This window comes from Lissotriton helveticus, chromosome 3_1 (genome assembly GCF_964261635.1).
Source record: "Lissotriton helveticus chromosome 3_1, aLisHel1.1, whole genome shotgun sequence".
In the NCBI taxonomy this organism is placed as follows: Eukaryota; Metazoa; Chordata; class Amphibia; order Caudata; family Salamandridae; genus Lissotriton; species Lissotriton helveticus.
In genome coordinates this window covers 443082858-443102659 of record NC_136061.1, presented here as the reverse complement: position 1 = coordinate 443102659, position 19802 = coordinate 443082858, and the positions used below count along the sequence as shown (strand labels likewise).

General features: G+C 42.9%; 1 protein-coding gene across 3 annotated transcripts in view; it reads left to right on the top strand.

Annotated features, from left to right (window-relative positions):
* KLF7 (KLF transcription factor 7) overlaps positions 1–14498 on the top strand; it is a 239838-nt gene extending 225340 nt beyond the window's left edge. For all 3 annotated transcript variants that reach the window (XM_078680306.1, XM_078680307.1, XM_078680308.1), the window contains exon 4: positions 7863–14498. In XM_078680306.1, the coding sequence (XP_078536432.1) occupies positions 7863–7914 (52 nt within the window). In that variant the 3' untranslated portion in view covers positions 7915–14498. The remainder of the gene's footprint in view (positions 1–7862) is intronic.
* The last annotated feature ends 5304 nt before the right edge of the window (positions 14499–19802 follow it).

The window sequence follows — 19802 nt, the reverse complement described above, 5'->3', positions numbered from 1 at the left end:
GCTGACATGGATTGCAAGGAGTGGCGGTTTGCTCGGAGCCGAGTTCAGTCCTACACTGACTGCTTGGCTTCTTTGTTTCACACACTACAGAAAACATGGTGAAGGGAGGGGGAGGGCTTGGAGCTGCGAGGTTTGTCCCCTTCCGGTCTGACATCCGAGAACCGGATTCCTGGGTTGCTGTTCGGTTCATTCACTCCAGGATCAACCGTTGGCTGCTGTTCTTGGCAGCGTTCCCGAGGGGGTGAATTTTTAAAGCCATATTCATATTGCATTGGTTGGGCGGGTTGCCATGGACACTGGTAAGTGAGGCTTTAAGTGCAGCGCGCAAATAAGGTTGCTTATCGTAGAATGTGAAGCAGTATTGGGATTTTTGTTGTGGAGAAGGTACGACAAAACGAACGCGTTGGATGAATTCATTTTATTACCTGTTTAGTATTGATTGGTCGCCGTGCAGTGAACTCGAGGTTTGGGTCAAAGGTCGTCGCCAGGGACCAGGCTTTGCATTTCGCGCAATAAAGGCTGTTTGTAGCCATACGCTTTATAAGTGTTTCATGTTGTTCTTTTCTTTGGTGATGAATTATTTAGGCAACTGGACACGATCCCGAGCTGTTTTTTTCGTACCTTCAAAATAATTTTGTTTGTTGGGTAAGAAGGCCGGATGTATTTCTTCCCTCAATCCAGAAACTTTTATTCTTTTTCCAATGCAAGGAGGCACGTGCAATCTAGAGTTGCTTTCGCTTTCTCCTCCAGTTCAAAACAGGGTTGGCTGGTTGGGAACCGCGTTACACACTGGACGTGCACCTCCCCCCTCCCCTTCTCTGCCTTCCCTCCGTCTTGTTTTTTTACTGCCTCATTAGTTAACCGCCCCACCTCCACTTTGTTGTCTAGTTGGCAGACTCAGCTGAGAGGCCAACAACTGAATGGGTGCATGCAATAGGTCTCGGAGCATTTGAGTTAGAGCTTTTAGATTTGTTTATGGCTTTTTTTCTTTGTAATTCTTTAGCATTGCCTACAGGAAACAAAAATGCTAAAGATAAAAAAAAAAACCATAAACAATTCTAAAAGCACAAACTCTAATGCTGCGAGACCTATTGCATTTCCAATGCTTGTTTAATGAAGCTCTTCTTCTGATGTCAAGATGCTTCTCAGTAATCCAGATGTCAGGAGAGCACTCAGATTTTATATTGACCATGCTGAACTTTGCCCGTCCTCTTTTTCACTCTCTATAACATGATAACTGTAATCCAGGTCGAGTTCTCCAAATCCACTATTGCTAAATTACTTGTTTTGTGTTAAAACACTAGTCTGCTTAGGGTTTCCCTCCCCTTCGATCAGTGCCAAGGCAGCATCTGTTCTCTTCTAATTCACATTCAAGGTAGCATGTAAAGCGGACTGGGCTCCTATTTACAAGTACTCCTGTGTCATGACTGAGCAGTCAGGCAGTATCTGGAAAGTTTGCCTTTACCAGTGTACATTCATTCTTTGGATTATATCCAGATTCACTGTTTTTTGTATCACTACAAATACATGATTTTGTTTTGTGACCTACTGAAGTCAAGTGTTACTCTGGTTTGGGGAGAATGAATATGAACAGGTATAACATTTCATTTGAATTAAACAGACCATGGCAGTGAAATGAAATGTGGCCCAATACACGTCTTATTTATAGCAACTGTACTAATTAGCTCACATTAACATATTTATTACTACCGTGCAAAGGTCACAATTGTAGTTATTACCACAGTACAGCACAATAGACACTGGAAAAAGATGTGTTATTGTCTCACAGATTGCATGTAACAGTTGCATTATGCTGGGAAACAACTCTCCTAATAGTTACATGGTCTCTTCAGTGTGATTTTACCATACTTCACAAATGTAAAAGCTTGCAGTCTGGATTTGATTAAGTAGATTTTTTAAAAATATGTTCACATGAAAAGGTACTGTGACAAAATATGATATTTATTCAGATCGTTGAGGAAGGGGAGGGGTGTCATGACTCACTTGAGGCTTCGTCTCTTGTGGGTTTGTCCTCTTCCCACATTCAACAATGCTAATAAATAGCATATTCCCCTTTACATCACTACGTATAGCATACATATGTGCTGGGCCGCTGACAAAAACAAGTCTGAACACATAGAGTAAGTACCCCATAGCAAATAAACAATTCTTCAAAATGGTGTTCCCTCTGCTGCTGACATGCCCCTAATAGGGAAGTGGGATAGCAAAGAGAGAAAATATATTACTGGTAAATCCTCAAACGTGCTTTGTACTTTTCTGCAGAGGGGCAGATCCCTGGCCCACACCGCCCCTGGGGTGCACCCACAACGCCCCCTCCCAAAAACCATTCTGTAGCCCATACACCAATACATGAAATGCTGCCCTAATTAGGATGTTAGTTATTCAAAAAGGCTCTCACAGATTCGACCTGTTAAAATATAGTTTTTTCCATCAGTTTCAACCCTCTGATTCAAGCAGAAACCTGCGGAACACTTAACACATTTGCACTTTCTTCTTAGGAACGAGGAGAACCTTATTAGACCTATACCTGTACACAACTACATAGTCTCCTCATCCTGTTTGATGAGGGTCTTTATGCTCATTGGCCGCGAAACAACAGCATTTCTTAATTGTTTAAAAATACCTTTAGTAATGGTCGTTGCACATTTTTTTTAATAATGCTGAAAGGTCTTATGTACTGAGCATTTTTTCAGGAATTCCACAACAAAAATTAAAACGGAGTGAGAATCGCGTGCTGAACATAACCTACTTACTAGTACAGCATTTGTATTAGCTCTTGGTAGATCCCCTGTACACGTGAGTCCCTCGTCCTACAAACCTGGCTCAATGTACCTGGCTTGCCTCTAAGTGCACCTTTACTTCCTGTCTGATATGCTGTACCCATGAGTAGGGTGAGGGGGTGGCTCAAGGAAGAGGTTCAATGGAGAAAAGTGAGCGGAAGCTTTACTGTAGGCGTACCCCATTACAATTTAAAGCAACTATCTAAAAGCTATGTCACTTAAAATGAAATTAAGACTACAAAACGCAGACCTTACTAGACACATATTTACCCATGGGCTGTGTTGGAAGCATTGTAATTGAAGTTTGGTAGTAAGATGATGGTACTTTAAACACAGAATCACATGAAGCATCCCTGCTAGCTCCCCACAGGATGTTATTACATTGAACTCCGCTGTCAAATGCCCTGATGTTTGAGATATGCCCACTGATTGTCACTGTGTGTCATCATACTGGAGAGCTTTGCTTTCAGCTGTGTGCATGCTCTAATGCAACGCCAACACTTTTTTTTGTTGCTTTGATAGTTTTATCGATCCATCCATTAATTCTTATGAAAATACCTTGTTAACTTCTGCTTTTAATCCATAGCTCCATTCTGCTATTCCTATGTATCTATTTTAGGTCGCAGTCTACTAGACAACTCGGCTGTCTGGTTTGCTAAAGACATTATGGGGTCATTCAGAAAGTTGACCTAGGAATGCATTAGGCCCATTGCTTGCCATTGGCCTTTTGGTTTGTTACTCACGTTTTCATGCTTTACATTTGCTAGCTTTATTTATTTTAGGCTGTCCAGCTTGCGTTCATACCTTCCTTTGCCTGCCCAAACCTTTTTTTACAGTATGCTCAGAGAGCTCCCTTTCTGTAAACAGACATGAGAACCTTGTTCTTATCTCATCACATTTGCTGTGTATTCAAAGACTGAGGTCAAATGCAAGGACCTGTCTTCTGAGGGTGCTCATTTACTTTTCTTTCTCTGACTTCAAAGGAGAGAGGATGTATGTGACAATCTTGCTGGAGCCTAGGGATAGGACAGTTTTTAGGTCTCGTGACCTATCAATGCGCGCAAGCGCATTGAGGGAGCGAGAATTCAAGTGCTCAAAAAACTCGTGAAACCAAGGGTTTCGTTCGTGCGGTTTTCATTAAGTTCACGTGAATCACGTGAGCAAACAAGCACGCGCATTCACGGCCGCACAGCACATCAAAGGGCTTCGCCCAGCGTGCGCTCTTCGGCTTCTCCTCCCCTAATTAGCAGCTTCTCCCAAGTCTCTCCGGCTTCCCTCCGGCCATTTGCCACACTCCTTGCCTCTGTCTTGCCTCCCCCTCCATTCTCCTCCCCTCGCTCGCATTCCCGCCCCCCACCAGGCTCTGCTCACAACAGGCAATCCCCCTTGTTTTTAATTGTTTCCTGCTTTCTTTGGCGCTTGTTTAAATGTCTATGTATGATCCACCCATCTGACATTTCTCCTATCCTTCGTTCTGGTGTTACTCTTTCCCTTCCCTTTGGTTGCTTTCTTCCTTGTTTTGTTAATGTCGCACTTTTGTAATGTTATGTTTTCGTGTCCGGTACATTAGTAAAAAAAATATGGTTTATGTTGCACTTGTGCTGTCCGCTACATTGGAAGTGCCCGGACACATCCTGTGAGGCAGATGAGTTCTTTAAGTGTCCGACTGGCATGCTGCTGAGGCTTCCTGCTTGATAGTACAGAGATGCACAACGCTGCACGTGGTTGCTTTGCTCGTGCAGGAACGTCAACGGGTAACAAGCTGCCGTGTTGGGTAAATTGGACGCCACACAATCCTTCACCATTCATTTTTGAAACCCTGAGTATTTCATCATTTGTGGTCCGGATGCCAAAAAGTGTAGTGGAGAGACTAGAATCAAAACGTCGCGGAAGCAAATCAGGTTTATTAGGGAAGAAAACAAGCACTGGCGTTGCCAATAGGTCTCGCATTAGGAAAGTTTAACCTATTGGTATTGTAAATGACATAAACTTTCCTAATGCGAGACCTATTGGCAACGCCAGTGCTTGTTTTTCTAGTCCACACCAACATTTACATGAACTGTGTAAGTATTTCAGAATATATCAGGAGTAGGAACACAAATGAAGCACATTTTTGTTACTTCTGAAGCGTGTGGGAAACAAATACTTTAACCTCTTCAGTGGTGCGCGAATTTCGCTGCAGTGCTGAAGGGTTTAAAATCGTATTGGCTCATGACGGAAATGTTCCGTCATCAGCACCGGAGCACCGACGCTGATGACGGAACCGTTCCATCATGAGCATGGAAGGGGTTAATATGATCAAAATAAATCATTACACTAGGTGATGCAATTTACACACATTTTTGTCTGTGCACCGTATAGTTTTATTAGTAAAACTGTATGTCTGTGCAAAGGTAATGGTCATTTCAATTGAACATGTTTTGTCTGAAATGGCAGTCTGCTACCACACAATGACTACTCCACTCTATGCCAATGCACTCTACTCTGCACTACTCCACTTTACACCACTGCATGCCACTGTACTTTACACCATTCAACTCTATGCCACTGCACTATATGCATATCTCCTCTACCCTGTACCACTCTACTCTGTACTAATGCCCTCCTCACCACTCTACACCACTGCACTCTTTGCTACTCCACTCTACAGCACTCCAGTCCAGGCCATACCAATCTACTCTGAACAATTCCACTCTACACCACTGTACCCTGTGCCACTCTGCAACACTGCATTCTCCTCCAATCCAAGCTACGCCAATGCACTTTACTCTGTATCACTCAACTCTATGCCCCTGCACTCTATGCCAATCCACTGTACGCACTCTAATCTATTCTACACCACTGCACTCTGTGGCACTGCATTCTACAGTGGAGTGGTGTGGCTCACTGGTTAGAGGCGGCAGACCCGGAAGCAGAGAACGGCCCGGGACCAGGGTTCAATTCCCGACGCGGCAGGGTCGTGGACCAGGGTCAGCGGACTTGACAATTCTCGCCTCGGTGCCTACTCTAACCAGGGATCACACTCTGCAACTCTGGGCATTAAGCTTGCCTCATCTCTACAATGGCCCCCCACAGACGCCGGGGATGCCTGGTTTCACCTTGGAGATACCCAGAAGGGACCATCTCACAGGGAAAGCCAGGACGGGTTCCCCAGCGGTCTCCAGCGCCGGGACGCTTACGGGTAGCCGTGCGCTTTACAAGTCCAACACATTTACATTTACATTTACACCACTTTACTGTACGCCATTACACTCTTCCCCGCATGACTCCCCTCTATGTCACTTCACTTTACTGTGAAATAATCTACCTTACACCACTGCACTCTACACCACTCTGTACCACTCCACTCTATTCCACTCTATCCCTAACCACTGCACACTACGCCAGTGCACTCTAAGTCACTGCACTCTACGCCACAGCACCCTATTCCGCATCACTGTACTCTATGCCATGCCATTTCTATCTCCGCTACTCTTCTCCACTCTACACCACTGCACTCTGACACTCTACTCTGCAACACTGCACTCTCTGCCACTGAACTCTACACCACTCTTCTCTACTCTACTCTGAACTACTCCACTGTACTCTGTCCTAATCTACTCTATGCTACTGCACTCCACGGCTCTATTCTCTACTCTACACCACTCTATGCTATTCTACTCTGCACCACTCTACCCCATTGCACTCAATACCACTCGACTCTACTCTGCACTCTAGGCCATTGCATTCTGTGCCACTTGTCTCTACTCTGCGCCACTGCCCTCTGCCTCACTCAGCTCTCTGCCACTCCACTCTGACCCACTCTACACCATTGCACTCGAGGCTACTGCACTCTACACCACTGCACTCTATGACACTCTATGACACTCTACTCTACGTCACTCCACTCTACGTCACTCCACTCTACGCCACTATACTCTGCACCACTGCACTCTACTATGCACCACTCTAATCTATGCCACTACGTTCATCCACGCTTCATTGTATGCCACTAAATTCAATGCTATCGCACTCAATGCCACAGCTCTCTACACCACTATACTCTGCAACACTCTACGCCAGTGCACTCTACAGCAGTCCACTCTACTCTGTGCCACTCCAGTGTATGTCATTCTACGCAATTCCACGCAATACACGCCACTCTCTTCCACTCCACTCTGCAACACTCTTCTCTTTCCCATTCCACTCTGACACTCCACGCCACACTCCACTACGCCACTAACTTTTATCCATGCTGAGCAGCAGCCACGCTGCATGGCTAAAGCACTTTGGCAAAGCTCATAGATCTTGCACAGGCGATACCTATTGGCTTTTCCAATGTCTGTTTACATACAATGCTTGTTATGATCCCCAGAATAGCGATTCACTTGCTGCCATACTGGAGAGAACTTCTGACTTCTACTTTATGTCTACTTCTTTATGTCTTTTCTCTCTTATCTTAAGTTCTGTGTCCAGTTGGTGTTCATATACAATTTTTGCATTTTCATTTTAGCACCAGCGTCTGCTGTGTTGTCTATATACATGTATGCAGTAACCTAATCTGTCGTTCTTCACAATATATTGAGGTTTTTGTGATGTAATTGTTTAGTTTCCTTTGTCCTGGCTTATTTTCTTAGTTTGCAAAATATAATGCAGTTGTCACAAGGGCATGACCCGAAAAGAGGTATTAGCTATTTCTGATTACTGTTTTATCTTTATCTAGATGTACGTTAAAAACCGAGGGGTCTGCATGTGGGCTGCCCATTCTCTTTATGTCACATAGAACTGTCATTCTGAGCTTTTGTAAACGTTCATTTTAAATGCTAAAGCTATTTGAAAGAACAAGTGTTGGGAAATAAACGAGTCTTTTCTTCTTCTTTGACACTGAGAACAAGGTTTGATATACATTAACATATTTGAATTCAAAAACAGCTAGATGCAGTCATTTCATGGTTGTATGTCTAACATTGGCTTTTCAAAAATGTGAAATATTTTTGTATCTGATGGGACACAATAGCAATAAAGTCAAATAAAATAAGAAATAACTCATTGTAAATAAACTTTTTTCTCTTTTTTTTATAGGTGTTTTTCGAGATCTGATCACCTTGCCCTTCACATGAAGAGACACATTTAGGGCACCTGAAATCCTCACACACGTTCGCTTGGCTGTATTGAACTCAGTAATCATTGGTCGAAAGTGAAGCTCACAGTCATACATTGCCTTGCAGGAGACAACCACACTATCACATGCAAACCACTTAACACAAAGACATTCACGCGTGCATGCACGTTCATGCACACTGTAACACGCACACTCCATAGGACAAAAAAAAATTCTGTTTCACGCCTTGCCTCCCAACTGATGTAGGAAGATGAGAGAAGATAGAAGAGCTGAGCAGATTGGTCTGGAAGATTATAGTCCAGTCAGCAGACTTAATATGACACCTTTGTTGGATCTGTTTGCTGCTGCGGCCACAAAACTCAATGAGAATGCATGAGGCGACTCGGCTGATGGGCGACAGCTTGGAGGGGCTCATCCTAGCTCACTTTAATGCAGCTCGACAGAAGGAGACCACACTGTCTTATGGTTGCATCTTTGTAGCACTAACATTGACTTTTTAAAGGATTTTAACAACAAATTTGAACTAGAAAACCAAATTGGTAGCCACTCCTAACCTCTTGGTTCATTTGTACATTATGTCTGTGTTCTCTAGAGGATCTGTGATTCCAGATTAATCCTCAGGCTTTCCTTGGCGCGGTCCTTTCTCATGGGATGGAGCAGTCTAGATCTTTTCTCCGCCAGCACCTTTGGCCTTAACGGCACCAGACTGTGAGGTGATATCTAAGACACACACCTATTTTTGTTGGCCTGCTTTTTTTAGGCTACTTGGAGAAAAGTTCTGCATCAGAAGGATTTTCTTTTATTTACCGTTTTTTAAATGGTTTATATTTTTCTGGGCTGTAGCATACCATATGCACTAGTTATTTCTGGGAGCTGCTAGCACTGATTACAAAAGGGGGCCAAGAAATGGACATCAACAACTTTTAGCGTTCCTCCAGAGGCCCCGCCTTCTTACCAGGGCTGCATTACTAAAATATATAACTTCACACGCAGATGCTTCGCCACCGTCTCTTTCTTCCATGGGCGAGTCAACTTCATAGCCAGGCGTCGCAGAGACATGTACAACTTGAACCAGTGACTCAGCCATGGCTCCAGGTTTCTTTCGTTACTTATGGGAAGTTGGCCTTGCCCAGCGTTAATCCCTTTGTTGTTCTTGTTATTAATGACTTTAAAAACTTGAACTTGTTCTCAGAGCAGCTGCATTTTGTACCTAAAATTTTCTTTAAGTGTCTGACAAGAAACAAGAAAAAGAAAAAAGCCAAAAATATTAAACGGTCCACCAATGAAAGCATGAGGACACCTTCAAATTAAAAATGGCTTTACAGCTTTATTTCTTAACAATCATAAAAGAAACTCAGAAACCTCCTTTCTCACTCACTATGGGCACTCTAAAATGTTTCTAAATGTTAGAAGGGTGAGCAGTTAGTGACAAGTATTTCTCTACATAGTTGGACTCTTCATCTGATCTACGCTTATGGAGAAATGACAGTTCAATAGGTTGGTCAGATCAGGCACTAGCAGGATAGATGCTGATCCTAAAGTTTGAATCAGTCAACTTCTTTAACTAAAACATTAGCAAAATATTGAGTTGTTCATAACTTGCATTTATAAGTCTCCAAAGTTTGCTTTGGGACCATAGATGCGGTCTTTGCAAACTAACGGGATGGTCTTTAGAACATGTGGTATGTTTTGTGTGTTCTCTGACTCTTCCTACATAACCTATCTGGTAACAAGACACAAATGCACCTTTCTCCACAAGTATCCCCAGGGATGCCTTTCTTTCCTAGTTGCCGGTTGGCTTCTTTTAACTGTTCGACTCTTTGACTGTTAGAAATATCTCTTTGGGATGCAAAACCGAACTGTTGAAACAACAATGCAAGAGGAGCCATGCAGTTAATCCTTGGCACTTGAATTAACAGCTTCCTCCCGGAACCTTTCATGATACGGGGAATTCAGCATCTCATATGAGGTGTGCTTGGTTACATCTGTTAAAGAATATCTGCTTATGCTTTGAATTTTTTTTAGGGGAGGGAGGGCTCTCGAGGTCTGGCTGTGAGATGTGGACCAAAATCTAAGCATCTGTTGGGGGACGTTGCCTGTCATTTTATCAGAAAGGAAATAATGTTAATTGAAGGAAAAGAATCTCTGTTTTATTCCAAAGATTAAAAAAAAATAGTTGTGCTTAGAAATCCCCGAAGTACCTGCTTGCTGACAATCTCGAAGATTTCTGCTTCAGCATTCGAAAAAAGTTAGTCGTTCCATCAGGGTGTCTAATGGAATGGCATTGGCACTGGAAGATAGAAATTATATTGTGTGAGAATGTGTGATGGAAACGCTATGGTACTTGAACCGTAGCTGTGTCTAAATGCAGCAAACCTATTCAGCACATTTAGATAGAACTACAGATAGACTAGAATAGCTCCACCTGAAAAGATTTGTGTGTAAGCCTACAGTACCTGCTCACAACCACCGTCTCCGGGGATTGTAAGGTGGCACCTCCTGCCTTCCCCTTAGAGCGCTGAATACCAATGCTTTCAGAAATGCTTTCTGCAGCATACAAATTCAATTGCATCATGGGTGGCGATACAAAATATCAACAGCAGAAAAGGAAACCAAACACATTCGAAAGCAACTGACCGCCATGCTACGTTGCTGCCATTTTGCAGCCGTTTCCCGCTTTCCTATATATAATTGCAGAACACAAGGAAAATGTGTACTTCCTTAACCAAATTATTGATCTTTTCAGTATTTTTGTTGCACTCTTCCCATTAGCCTGTAAACATGCAGGTATATTTATCAATCATTGAGTGCTTGAGAATTGTGACAATGCTTGTTTTGTTGAGGGTCTATTGACTCTACATGGGACTTTTAGAGGTGGCGTGCACACTGTACAGTTTATCGCAGGCTTGGTTAGGGCAACCTATTCAAACCCTCATCAAAAGAACATTGACTAAGATACTTCGCTTGGATGATCTGAGAAGATAAACAATATAGGGTCACTTGATAACATATAGCCACTTCTGCTGTAACTACTAGAGGCACATGGTGACCTGTAAGAACAAGGGAACCTCAAGTGTATTGTGCCTATGTTCTGAAAGCATGGTTAAAACCATGACAAAGCCACTGATTTGAATTCATGACATCTGCCTGTAAAATGCATTTTTGTTTAGGATTGGGTCAAAACAAGATCATTAAACATACTTTTCGTTTGTGGAAGTCTAACAACATGATATTGTAGATTTTTTCTGAGCATATTCAGTGCATATCATCATTCCCTGATGCGGGCAAGCAAGTCTGGACATTTTTTGTAAAAGAAATAATTCTTCAGTTTGAATTACTTTATTTAGTTCCCTGTTATTCAATGATACTTTGAAGTCCTCTATATTCAGGCCTTGTGGCCCGTTGGTTGCCTGAAGGGCTGTCATTGGGTCATTGCAACATTTTAACATGTGCCAAAAGCTGTGTAAGGGAGAAACCACAAAAAGGCTTTTTGAAGGCGGGCTCCAAGAGTACTGATTCATGTTTCTGCCCAAATGCACATAGACATGGTCAGTCTATCTGTAGGATTACAGTGTCATGCTAAAATGTGACATTTGCAAGGGTTCTTGGTTGGATTCAGATTTGTGTGATTCCATCGAAGTTTGGCCCTGCACCCCATTAAGATAGGCTGGACACTTTTTAAACAGTCATTACTGGGCATGATCATCACAACTATGTCTGCTTCACCAACTAGTGAATGTTTTTGTCAGTATGGCTCTCTAAGCCAATATTCTCTGTTTCGCATCAGCAAACTGTCAGCCCCTGGCGGCAGTCATGCTTATATAGTTGGAGATGTAATGAGAAAATATGTTAACTCACTTTGCTCGTTCACCTCCTTCTTAGTTTATGAAATTAGAATCATTAATTTCTAAGCAGGCATTTCAAACTCCTCCCACTGATGCACTCAGTTAAGTGACTGAGATCAGGGATAGCCCATGTTCACTCATGGCATAATTTTGTTGCTTTCGCGATAGCTCTATCCAGTTGCTCTAGAAATGTGTCTAGGTTTTAGCTTATGTTCTTTTCTGCAGCACATCTTAACACTTCAGATGGTCCTCTTCTCTGCAGGTAGAGACGTGTCATCCATTGCACAGCTCACATTTTGATGCTGGCTGGCTCCTCCTATCTCAATCCTAAAATGCACAGACTGGGTGGGTATATTTTCCTTGCGGAACTGCAAGGACAACTCGCACGTTTGTAAGAGTTCTACCATTGGCAGAATATTGGCCTCCGGTCCACCTGAGTTTTTTTTGTGTTGTCCTTCCAAACAATCCTCTTAAGATCAAGCCCTTGTGTATTGTTCTGCAAATTTTGCACTTTTTTCGATTCTGTATTGCTTACACAGGCAGGAAAGAGACTGAATTTCCACAAGTTCCCTCTGTTTAACCGGTTTGAAAGAGCGAGAGAGGGCATTTGTGTATATGAGAAAGATAGAATGTCACACTTCACTTTGGTAGTGTTAATACATGATAGGCAGAAATCCAAAAAAGGAGGAATACACTGCTGCCTTCTTACCAGCTCCTTGTGTGGAGCCGTCTAACATATTCATTAGAACTGTATTTCTGGTTGTCGATTTTTATATTTTTCTTAATGGCTTACCCTCTAACACTCCTTGTAGGAAGTCCGTTTATGTGTGTACATAAAAATAAACACAAAAAAATACAAAATGTCAGTGGAGGACATTCACAATTTTCAAATATAAAAATAAACCACTCAATAAAGTTAATGGTAAAACATGCATGAAGCACCTAAAAAGTACATATGGAGTATTGAAGCATAGACCAGCACTAGAAACTCATTATAAACACTTTTTTTTCTCCAGTTTTTAGGTTGAGTTCCAGTTGCATTTGCAGGTCCTCTGACATTGTCAGATATTTTAAACACGTGAATTTAGATATAAAGGCAAGACCACTTCTTTTAAATGTTTATCCACCATACTCAGTTGGCAGGAAGTTCTTGGAATGAGAATACAGAAGGTTAACAGTATCTAACAATTGAATGGCAGTGAGAAGGTATGGCCCACTTGATAACTGTGAAATAAGGCAATGTCTTACCATGCAGCATAAGAAGTGTTAAGGCATCTCTACCTTTTAAAATATAACTTTCTCAGCATCAAGTTATTTTGCTTGTCCTTTGATAGTCTGGACTAGATCCTCACAGCACAAGTGACAGTGTCCATATGTGCTTTCCTAGAGCACCATGTAACATGTATGCAGATGGCAGTCTATCAAAGAGCCTCATGCACACAGATCACTGATAGTTCCTGTTTGTGTTGCATTTGCCTTGTGCCTTTTAGAAACTCACAAATGCAGTTGATGCCAGTCTGCTGTGTAGAAGAAATAAGGCACAAGCATGCTAATATTGCAAATCTTGAGATATCACCAAATGCTTCTAGCCTTGCTTGACCCTACCTTACCTAGCAAAGTATATGTTGAGCTCCTTTGCTATAAGTAGCCAGGCTTTTCCGTAGACTTAACCCTATGCTCGGGAGTCTATTCTTCTTGCTCCTGTGCCGTTTCCCTTTTCACCCCCTATCCTCTTGCAACCCTCCAGGCTCAGGGTTTTCAATGTACAAGGATCCTCTTGACTGCCATATAGTTTCACGTATCAGCCGCTTTGAAATATCTTAGTAGGATCAACTTGTAACAAGTGCATGTCATCTTTGGCATTGTGGGAAAGATCTTACCTTGAGATAGCTGCCTTCTGTCAGTCAACATAAATGCAACTGAATATGAGCCTGCTATAATTGCTTAACATTCCGCTCTATGCCTACCTCTACCATTTTTTTGCATTATTCAGTCACAAAATTTTAGGCTTTTACATACTGGATGAGGTTTGGCTGGCAATTAGATGGGCAACCTCCTCTCTGTAGTAATTCTACACATGCGAAACAAGGATGTCATGCTAATAGAATCCTTCATGTTGAATTTCAATTTTACACCATTTAAAGCTCATTTAACAGATGAATAAGTCCCAAGTCTACCCAGTAAAAAAGTAAGGGAATTTTATTTACCTTTGAAAATTGTGAATGTTCTCCACGCAGGGAAAAAAAAACAACAGAAAAACAACACGTTGCTTGAAGGAATTCATTTTGCACTATAATTTTTGTTTTTGCCAGATGTGTCAGCCAAGCACATTTGAAGAAGACCCTCTGTCACACGCTCTCAGGCCTTTTTCTGGTATTTCTACTATATCTCAGAAATACATTGTCCTATAACTCTTTGGTTCTGCCTCTGGTTATTTTTGTTGTTTTTTTTACATTTTATTTTTTTTAAGCTTTTTATATATAAATATATTACTTTGTCAGTTCTTTTTTTGCTGTACAAAAAGTCTTAAGATTTAAAAAAAAATATTATTTGTATTATATGATGGTTGGTATGTTAATGTTACAAAAATTATTAATGAAGAAAAAAATTTATTTTTGTTACCGGTCTGTTTCATAATTCTTTTTTAAATTGGTAAATTGTAAGATATCTATGCAAAAAAGGTTATGTGACGCATTTTTATTTAAGAATGTAATAAGTGTAATAAACCGTAGAATGTGTTTGGCCTGAGAATGTTTCAGTGTATGTTGCATCATTTCTCTTTGTTTTGTGTGTTTTTCCTACCGACAAATACCCATAAACCCGCACTCATGTCACACATGGGTCGCACGCCTTAAAGTAGAAGTGCAGAAGAACACCCTCTGAGATGATCTAGTGCGCAACACAGCAGGTGTGGAAAGTCAAAGGATCCAGTCTGCAGTTTTTGTGGACGTATAGCTGGTCGGTAGCACTTTGGACTTCTGCCAAAAGATGAGCAGTGCAAAGTGTGGGGTGTCCATCTGTAGCTCTTTCGAATTGCAATTGCAGAGGGGGAAACCCAGTTCTGAATATGAAAGCCAGACCCTCAAAGGCTGCCTGTAGGGAATAAAAGCAGAGTGGATGATGCTAAATGGCTGCAAGGCCTTTTGATAGTTTTCTTGTGAGAAATAACTCCAAAAAATGTAGAGTGTCTTTTCCCACGGGAACCTCATTTAGTGACTATGTGCCCTGACAGCACGGTTTTAAGAGAGAGGACATGACAAACTGCCTCTTCCCTTAGACACCTCAGTGTGGGAACATTTTCGGGAGCAGAAACCACAAGAAGCCTGGCAAAAAAACAGCCCATTCCAATTTAAATATTGTATAATATAAATAAACAGTACAATCAACACGCAGTTTCTTGTGGTTTATTTTTGTTTAAGCATCGTGATCTATATTTATTAAAGCATTGATTTAAACCTTGCTTTACAGATTGACGTTTAAAAATATATAACCGTTCAGTCGCATTACAAATGACATAGACATGACATTAATTAATTAATTAAAACGTAATCACCATGAAGGTCAACAAAGGAAAATTATTTAATCTATCACAAAAATGGCAAAAAAAAAGTGGGTTCTTGGTATAGAACTAGCGAGCAATATAATTGTTAACTTTCAGCAATCTTTTCTTTTCAGCAACAATATTAAAACCGTTCACTCTATGATTTCTCAGATAATAGACACACGAATCCGCCTCTTGTAGATCCTTTGCAAAATATTGTGCTTTCCATTTGAAGTGACACGTGGGTTCCCCTGAGAAAATCAAACAAACCTTGATTAACCTCATCTCGCTTCTGTCTAACTATAATTATCAGTCATTTATTGGGTATTCCTGCAGACATTCATTTAGTTACACTAAAACAGTGATCAGGGTTTTTTTCCAGCACCGACCGATGTTTCAACCCGCTGCGCTTTTTTAGGTCTCGTGACCTACAATGCGCGCAAGCGCATTGAGGGATCGAGAATTCAAGTGCTCAAAATCCTCATGAAACCACTAGCTTTTTGCTGCGGTTTTCATGAATTTCACGTGGCCACAGGCACGCGCTTTTGAGCATTAAACTTGCATTTCTCCTCCCCCTCCCCAGCCAGCTTCCCCCAGGCCGTAGCAGCACTCCTCCCACACCAGCACCTCCCCTCTCTCTCCCCGCAAACACAGCCTTGCCCTAGCAGCACTCCTCCCACACCAGCACCTCCCCCCTCCCACACCAGCACCTCCCCTCTCTCTCCCCGCAAACACAGCCTTGCCCTAGCAGCACTCCTCCCACACCAGCCCCTCCCCCCTCCCACACCAGCACCTCCTCTCTCTCTCCCCGCAAACACAGCCTTGCCCTAGCAGCACTCCTCCCACACCAGCACCTCCCCCCTCCCACACCAGCACCTCCCCTCTCTCTCCCCGCAAACACAGCCTTGCCCTAGCAGCCCTCCTCCCACACCAGCACCTCCCCTCTCTCTCCCCGCAAACACAGCCTTTCTACGTACATGTATTGTAATTGCATTGATATAGCGCTCGCTACCCCTGGCATGGCTTTGAAGCGCTTTAATTCAATACACGTAAGCCACACCCCCCACACTGACTGGTGTGTCTATGCCCGGCTTCACCTCAGGGACAGTTCGTATGCTCCTCTGCAATTCTGGCTTTGCTCTTTCCTCGCCATCTGCTGCTTGGACAGGGTCACTGAAAGAAGCCCTGTAGACAGGGCCCCAGGGAGAGGAGGAAACAGGAAGTCATAGAAAGCGCCGCAATAAAAAGGCAATTATTAGCAGAGATAAAGTTATCCGGTGTGCACCGGGCGCAACAGCGGAGCCGTGCAGTGCACTGCACATGGCAGAGGTAAAGCCCAACATCGGTGCTCAATGGTACACACAGAGACAGGAGGTCTCTGCTCACCAAGCTGCAAGACAACCCCACACTAGGGATTGTCTAGGATGGGTCAGTGGTGCTGCAACATAAGGAATCTGGGTGCCTCGGGACCCTGCATCCATAGGCGCGCAGCGCTAGTTTTTTTCTTTACATTTTATATTTTTTTGTCCGTCCGATCGAGCTGCTAGCTCACTTTAAGCACAGCCTTCAACTTCTTTCCTCACCGCTACCGAGATCTGACCTCCTGTAATTACCGGGGTCAGCAACGCACAGTCCTAGAGGGGCTCCCGTTGCACTCCCCAGAGGTCAGCGTATACTGTGATTACATCGACCCCGGCCATTAGCTCACCAGCACAACTGTACTGTGCGCCTACGGCGGTGGGCGCGAGGTGGGTAATAGCACGCCAGTATCGAATGAATGGCCTCACTTTATACCTCCATTTAAATGGGCGGCTAACTTCCAAGGCGAGCATATGTAGAGCGCTACACCACAGCATAAAGGCCCTTACAGGGGCAATGCCAAAGCGAGGCTTGCAACCCGGAGGTAAGTACCCTGTACCCTACAGGCTTTTTTTATAATTCACACCTACAGTACGACGTTATTGTACATGTTTAAAATGCTAGAAACAAAGCAGCATTTGATTCTACGTACATGTATTGTAATTGCATTGATATAGCGCTCGCTACCACTGGCATGGCTTTGAAGCGCTTTAATTCAATACACGTACGCCACACCCCCCACACTGACTGGTGTGTCTATGCCCGGCTTCACCTCAGGGACCGTTCGTATGCTCCTCTGCAATTCTGGCTTTGCTCTTTCCTCGCCATCTGCTGCTTGCCGATTCACATCCCTGCCCCCCCCCCTCCTACCTCCGAGAGATTCAAAGGGATCTGCTTCCCCACCCACTGTTTCACACTTCACGGCCGCCCCTCCCCACAGCAATGCCAGATTCCGCTGCTCTTTGTGGGACATTTGTTGAAGGAAGGTCACTTGTGTTGTGGTGTCAGAAACTCAAAGGGGTCTGCGGCTGGTACTGCATTCTTGTTCCGTGCTATGCTCGTTAGTAATGGCACAGTTCGAATACTGCTAAATACTTTGGCATTTATGTTTTGAACAGTGGAATACATGAGGAAATGCAACAAACGTACCTATTTTATGTTTGTGGCTGTATGAACATCTGTTGCTGTATTTTACTTTATAGGTGAATAAATACATTTAAGAGGCCGCCTTTATTTAGAGTATAATACACACCTTAAAAGATATCTGATTCATTCACGCATTTATCAACAACCGTCTTTAACCTCCCCCATAATTCCCCGGAATCTGGCAGGCCTTCCAAGCGCTGCTCGGAGTTGTCAAAGAGCCCCTTACAGATCTAATCATATTTGCATGTGAAATGTTGCCAGGCGGGTGTGCTCCCCCGCACAGTGACACCCCCAGTGAAGAACTCTGCTGTACACAAGCGCTCTTCCCCAAACCGCCTTAAAGACAACCTTAGGCGCTTTTTACGACTCGTTAACATATGGATATAAGGAAGGTTGGGAGAAGGTAGAGAGATCAGCTATCTCCTTTCGCCTGCTAGCGCCCAGAGGCAGCAAGGACAATCTAAAATACAGTATGTTTTGAAACAGAGTTTGCATGGATAAAATTGCTTTCCAGGCACTTCCTATGAAACAGCTTCTATGTGTTGATGAAAGGGAATTTAACGCTATGTTTATATAAGATGAGTTAGTAAATATTCCATTGCACACGAGCAGACAGTGTGCTCTGTGTTAACAAAGGAAGCCGGCGGTAACCAAGCATTATAGAAAGAATAATGTATTTACATATAACGCTGGTGCAAGACTCTCCCTATTTAAGCGCCATAAATAACCACTGCTACCCAGCTTAGATGATGATTGTGACAAAACATGGTAGAGTTCTGTGCCCGGCTTCACCTCAGGGACAGTTCGTATGCTCCTCTGCAATTCTGGCTTTGCTCTTTCCTCGCCATCTGCTGCTTGCCCATTCACATCCCTGCCCCCGCTCTCTATGTTACTCTTCCAACCAAATGCTTCCCCCCCCATTTGTTTACATCCCCAACACCCAGCTCCTCCATCGCTGCTTCCTCTGAGCCTCTTCCCACTGAAAATAAAACAAGCATTGGCATAGACAATAGGTCTCGCTTTTGGGACCTTCTAAGTATTTTCTGATGGAGAGAGAGAGTCATTTTTTTAGACCCCCCCTCTCTTTCTCTCCCTCTCCCACTCCCTCTTCCCGCCCCTCCTTCCCTCACTCTCTTGCTCTCTTCCTTCCCTCTCTTTCTTTCTCTCCCTCTCTCCTCTACCCTCCCTCCAACCCCTCTATCTCTCTCTCTTCCTACCCTCTCTCGCCCCTTCCTTCTCTCTCTCTTGCTCCCTCTCCCCTTCCCTCTTCCCTCCCTCCATCTCTCGGCCCTTCCTTCTCTCTCGCCCCCTTCCCTCCCTCTCCTCACTCTCTCTCTCCCCCCTTCCTTCTCTCTCTTGCCATCTTGTTACAAATGTCACAAAAAGATGTTAATATTTCATTTCTGTTCTTGGATTTTCATCACAATAAAATGCACTGAACATAATCTTCCCAAAAGTTATTTACAAAAGTTGAAGCTATTGCCATTATAAATTACAATAACTTTTATTTAAGTATTAATTATGAAAAAAAGCCATTGTTATTTGTAATATTAATACATCTAAGTCATGTAAATACAACACATAATTCAGTACAAATGCTATAGGTGTCAAGTTTGCAAAAGTCAAAACTATTGGCATTGTAAATGACAAAGCTATTAATTTCGCAATTTTCAAAACCAAAACATAAATCAAAATTGTGTCATTTACAATACCAATACCTCAAACTTTCCTAATGCGAGACCTATTGCATTGCAAATTACAATTGCAAATACCAATACATTTTATTTTTGTTTTCATTTTAAAAACATAATGGGCTTTGTCATTTACAAAACCAATAGCTCCAACTTTCCTATTACAAGACCTATTGGCAACGCCAGTGCTTGTGTTTCCTTAGCCCTACAGGTTAGAGGGCTGACATCTATTCCTTCTGGTTTCTACGTATGCATACGAACCATATCACCTTGCAATTGGATATGGAGCTCTGTTAAAAAAGATGTCAATGCCGGTTA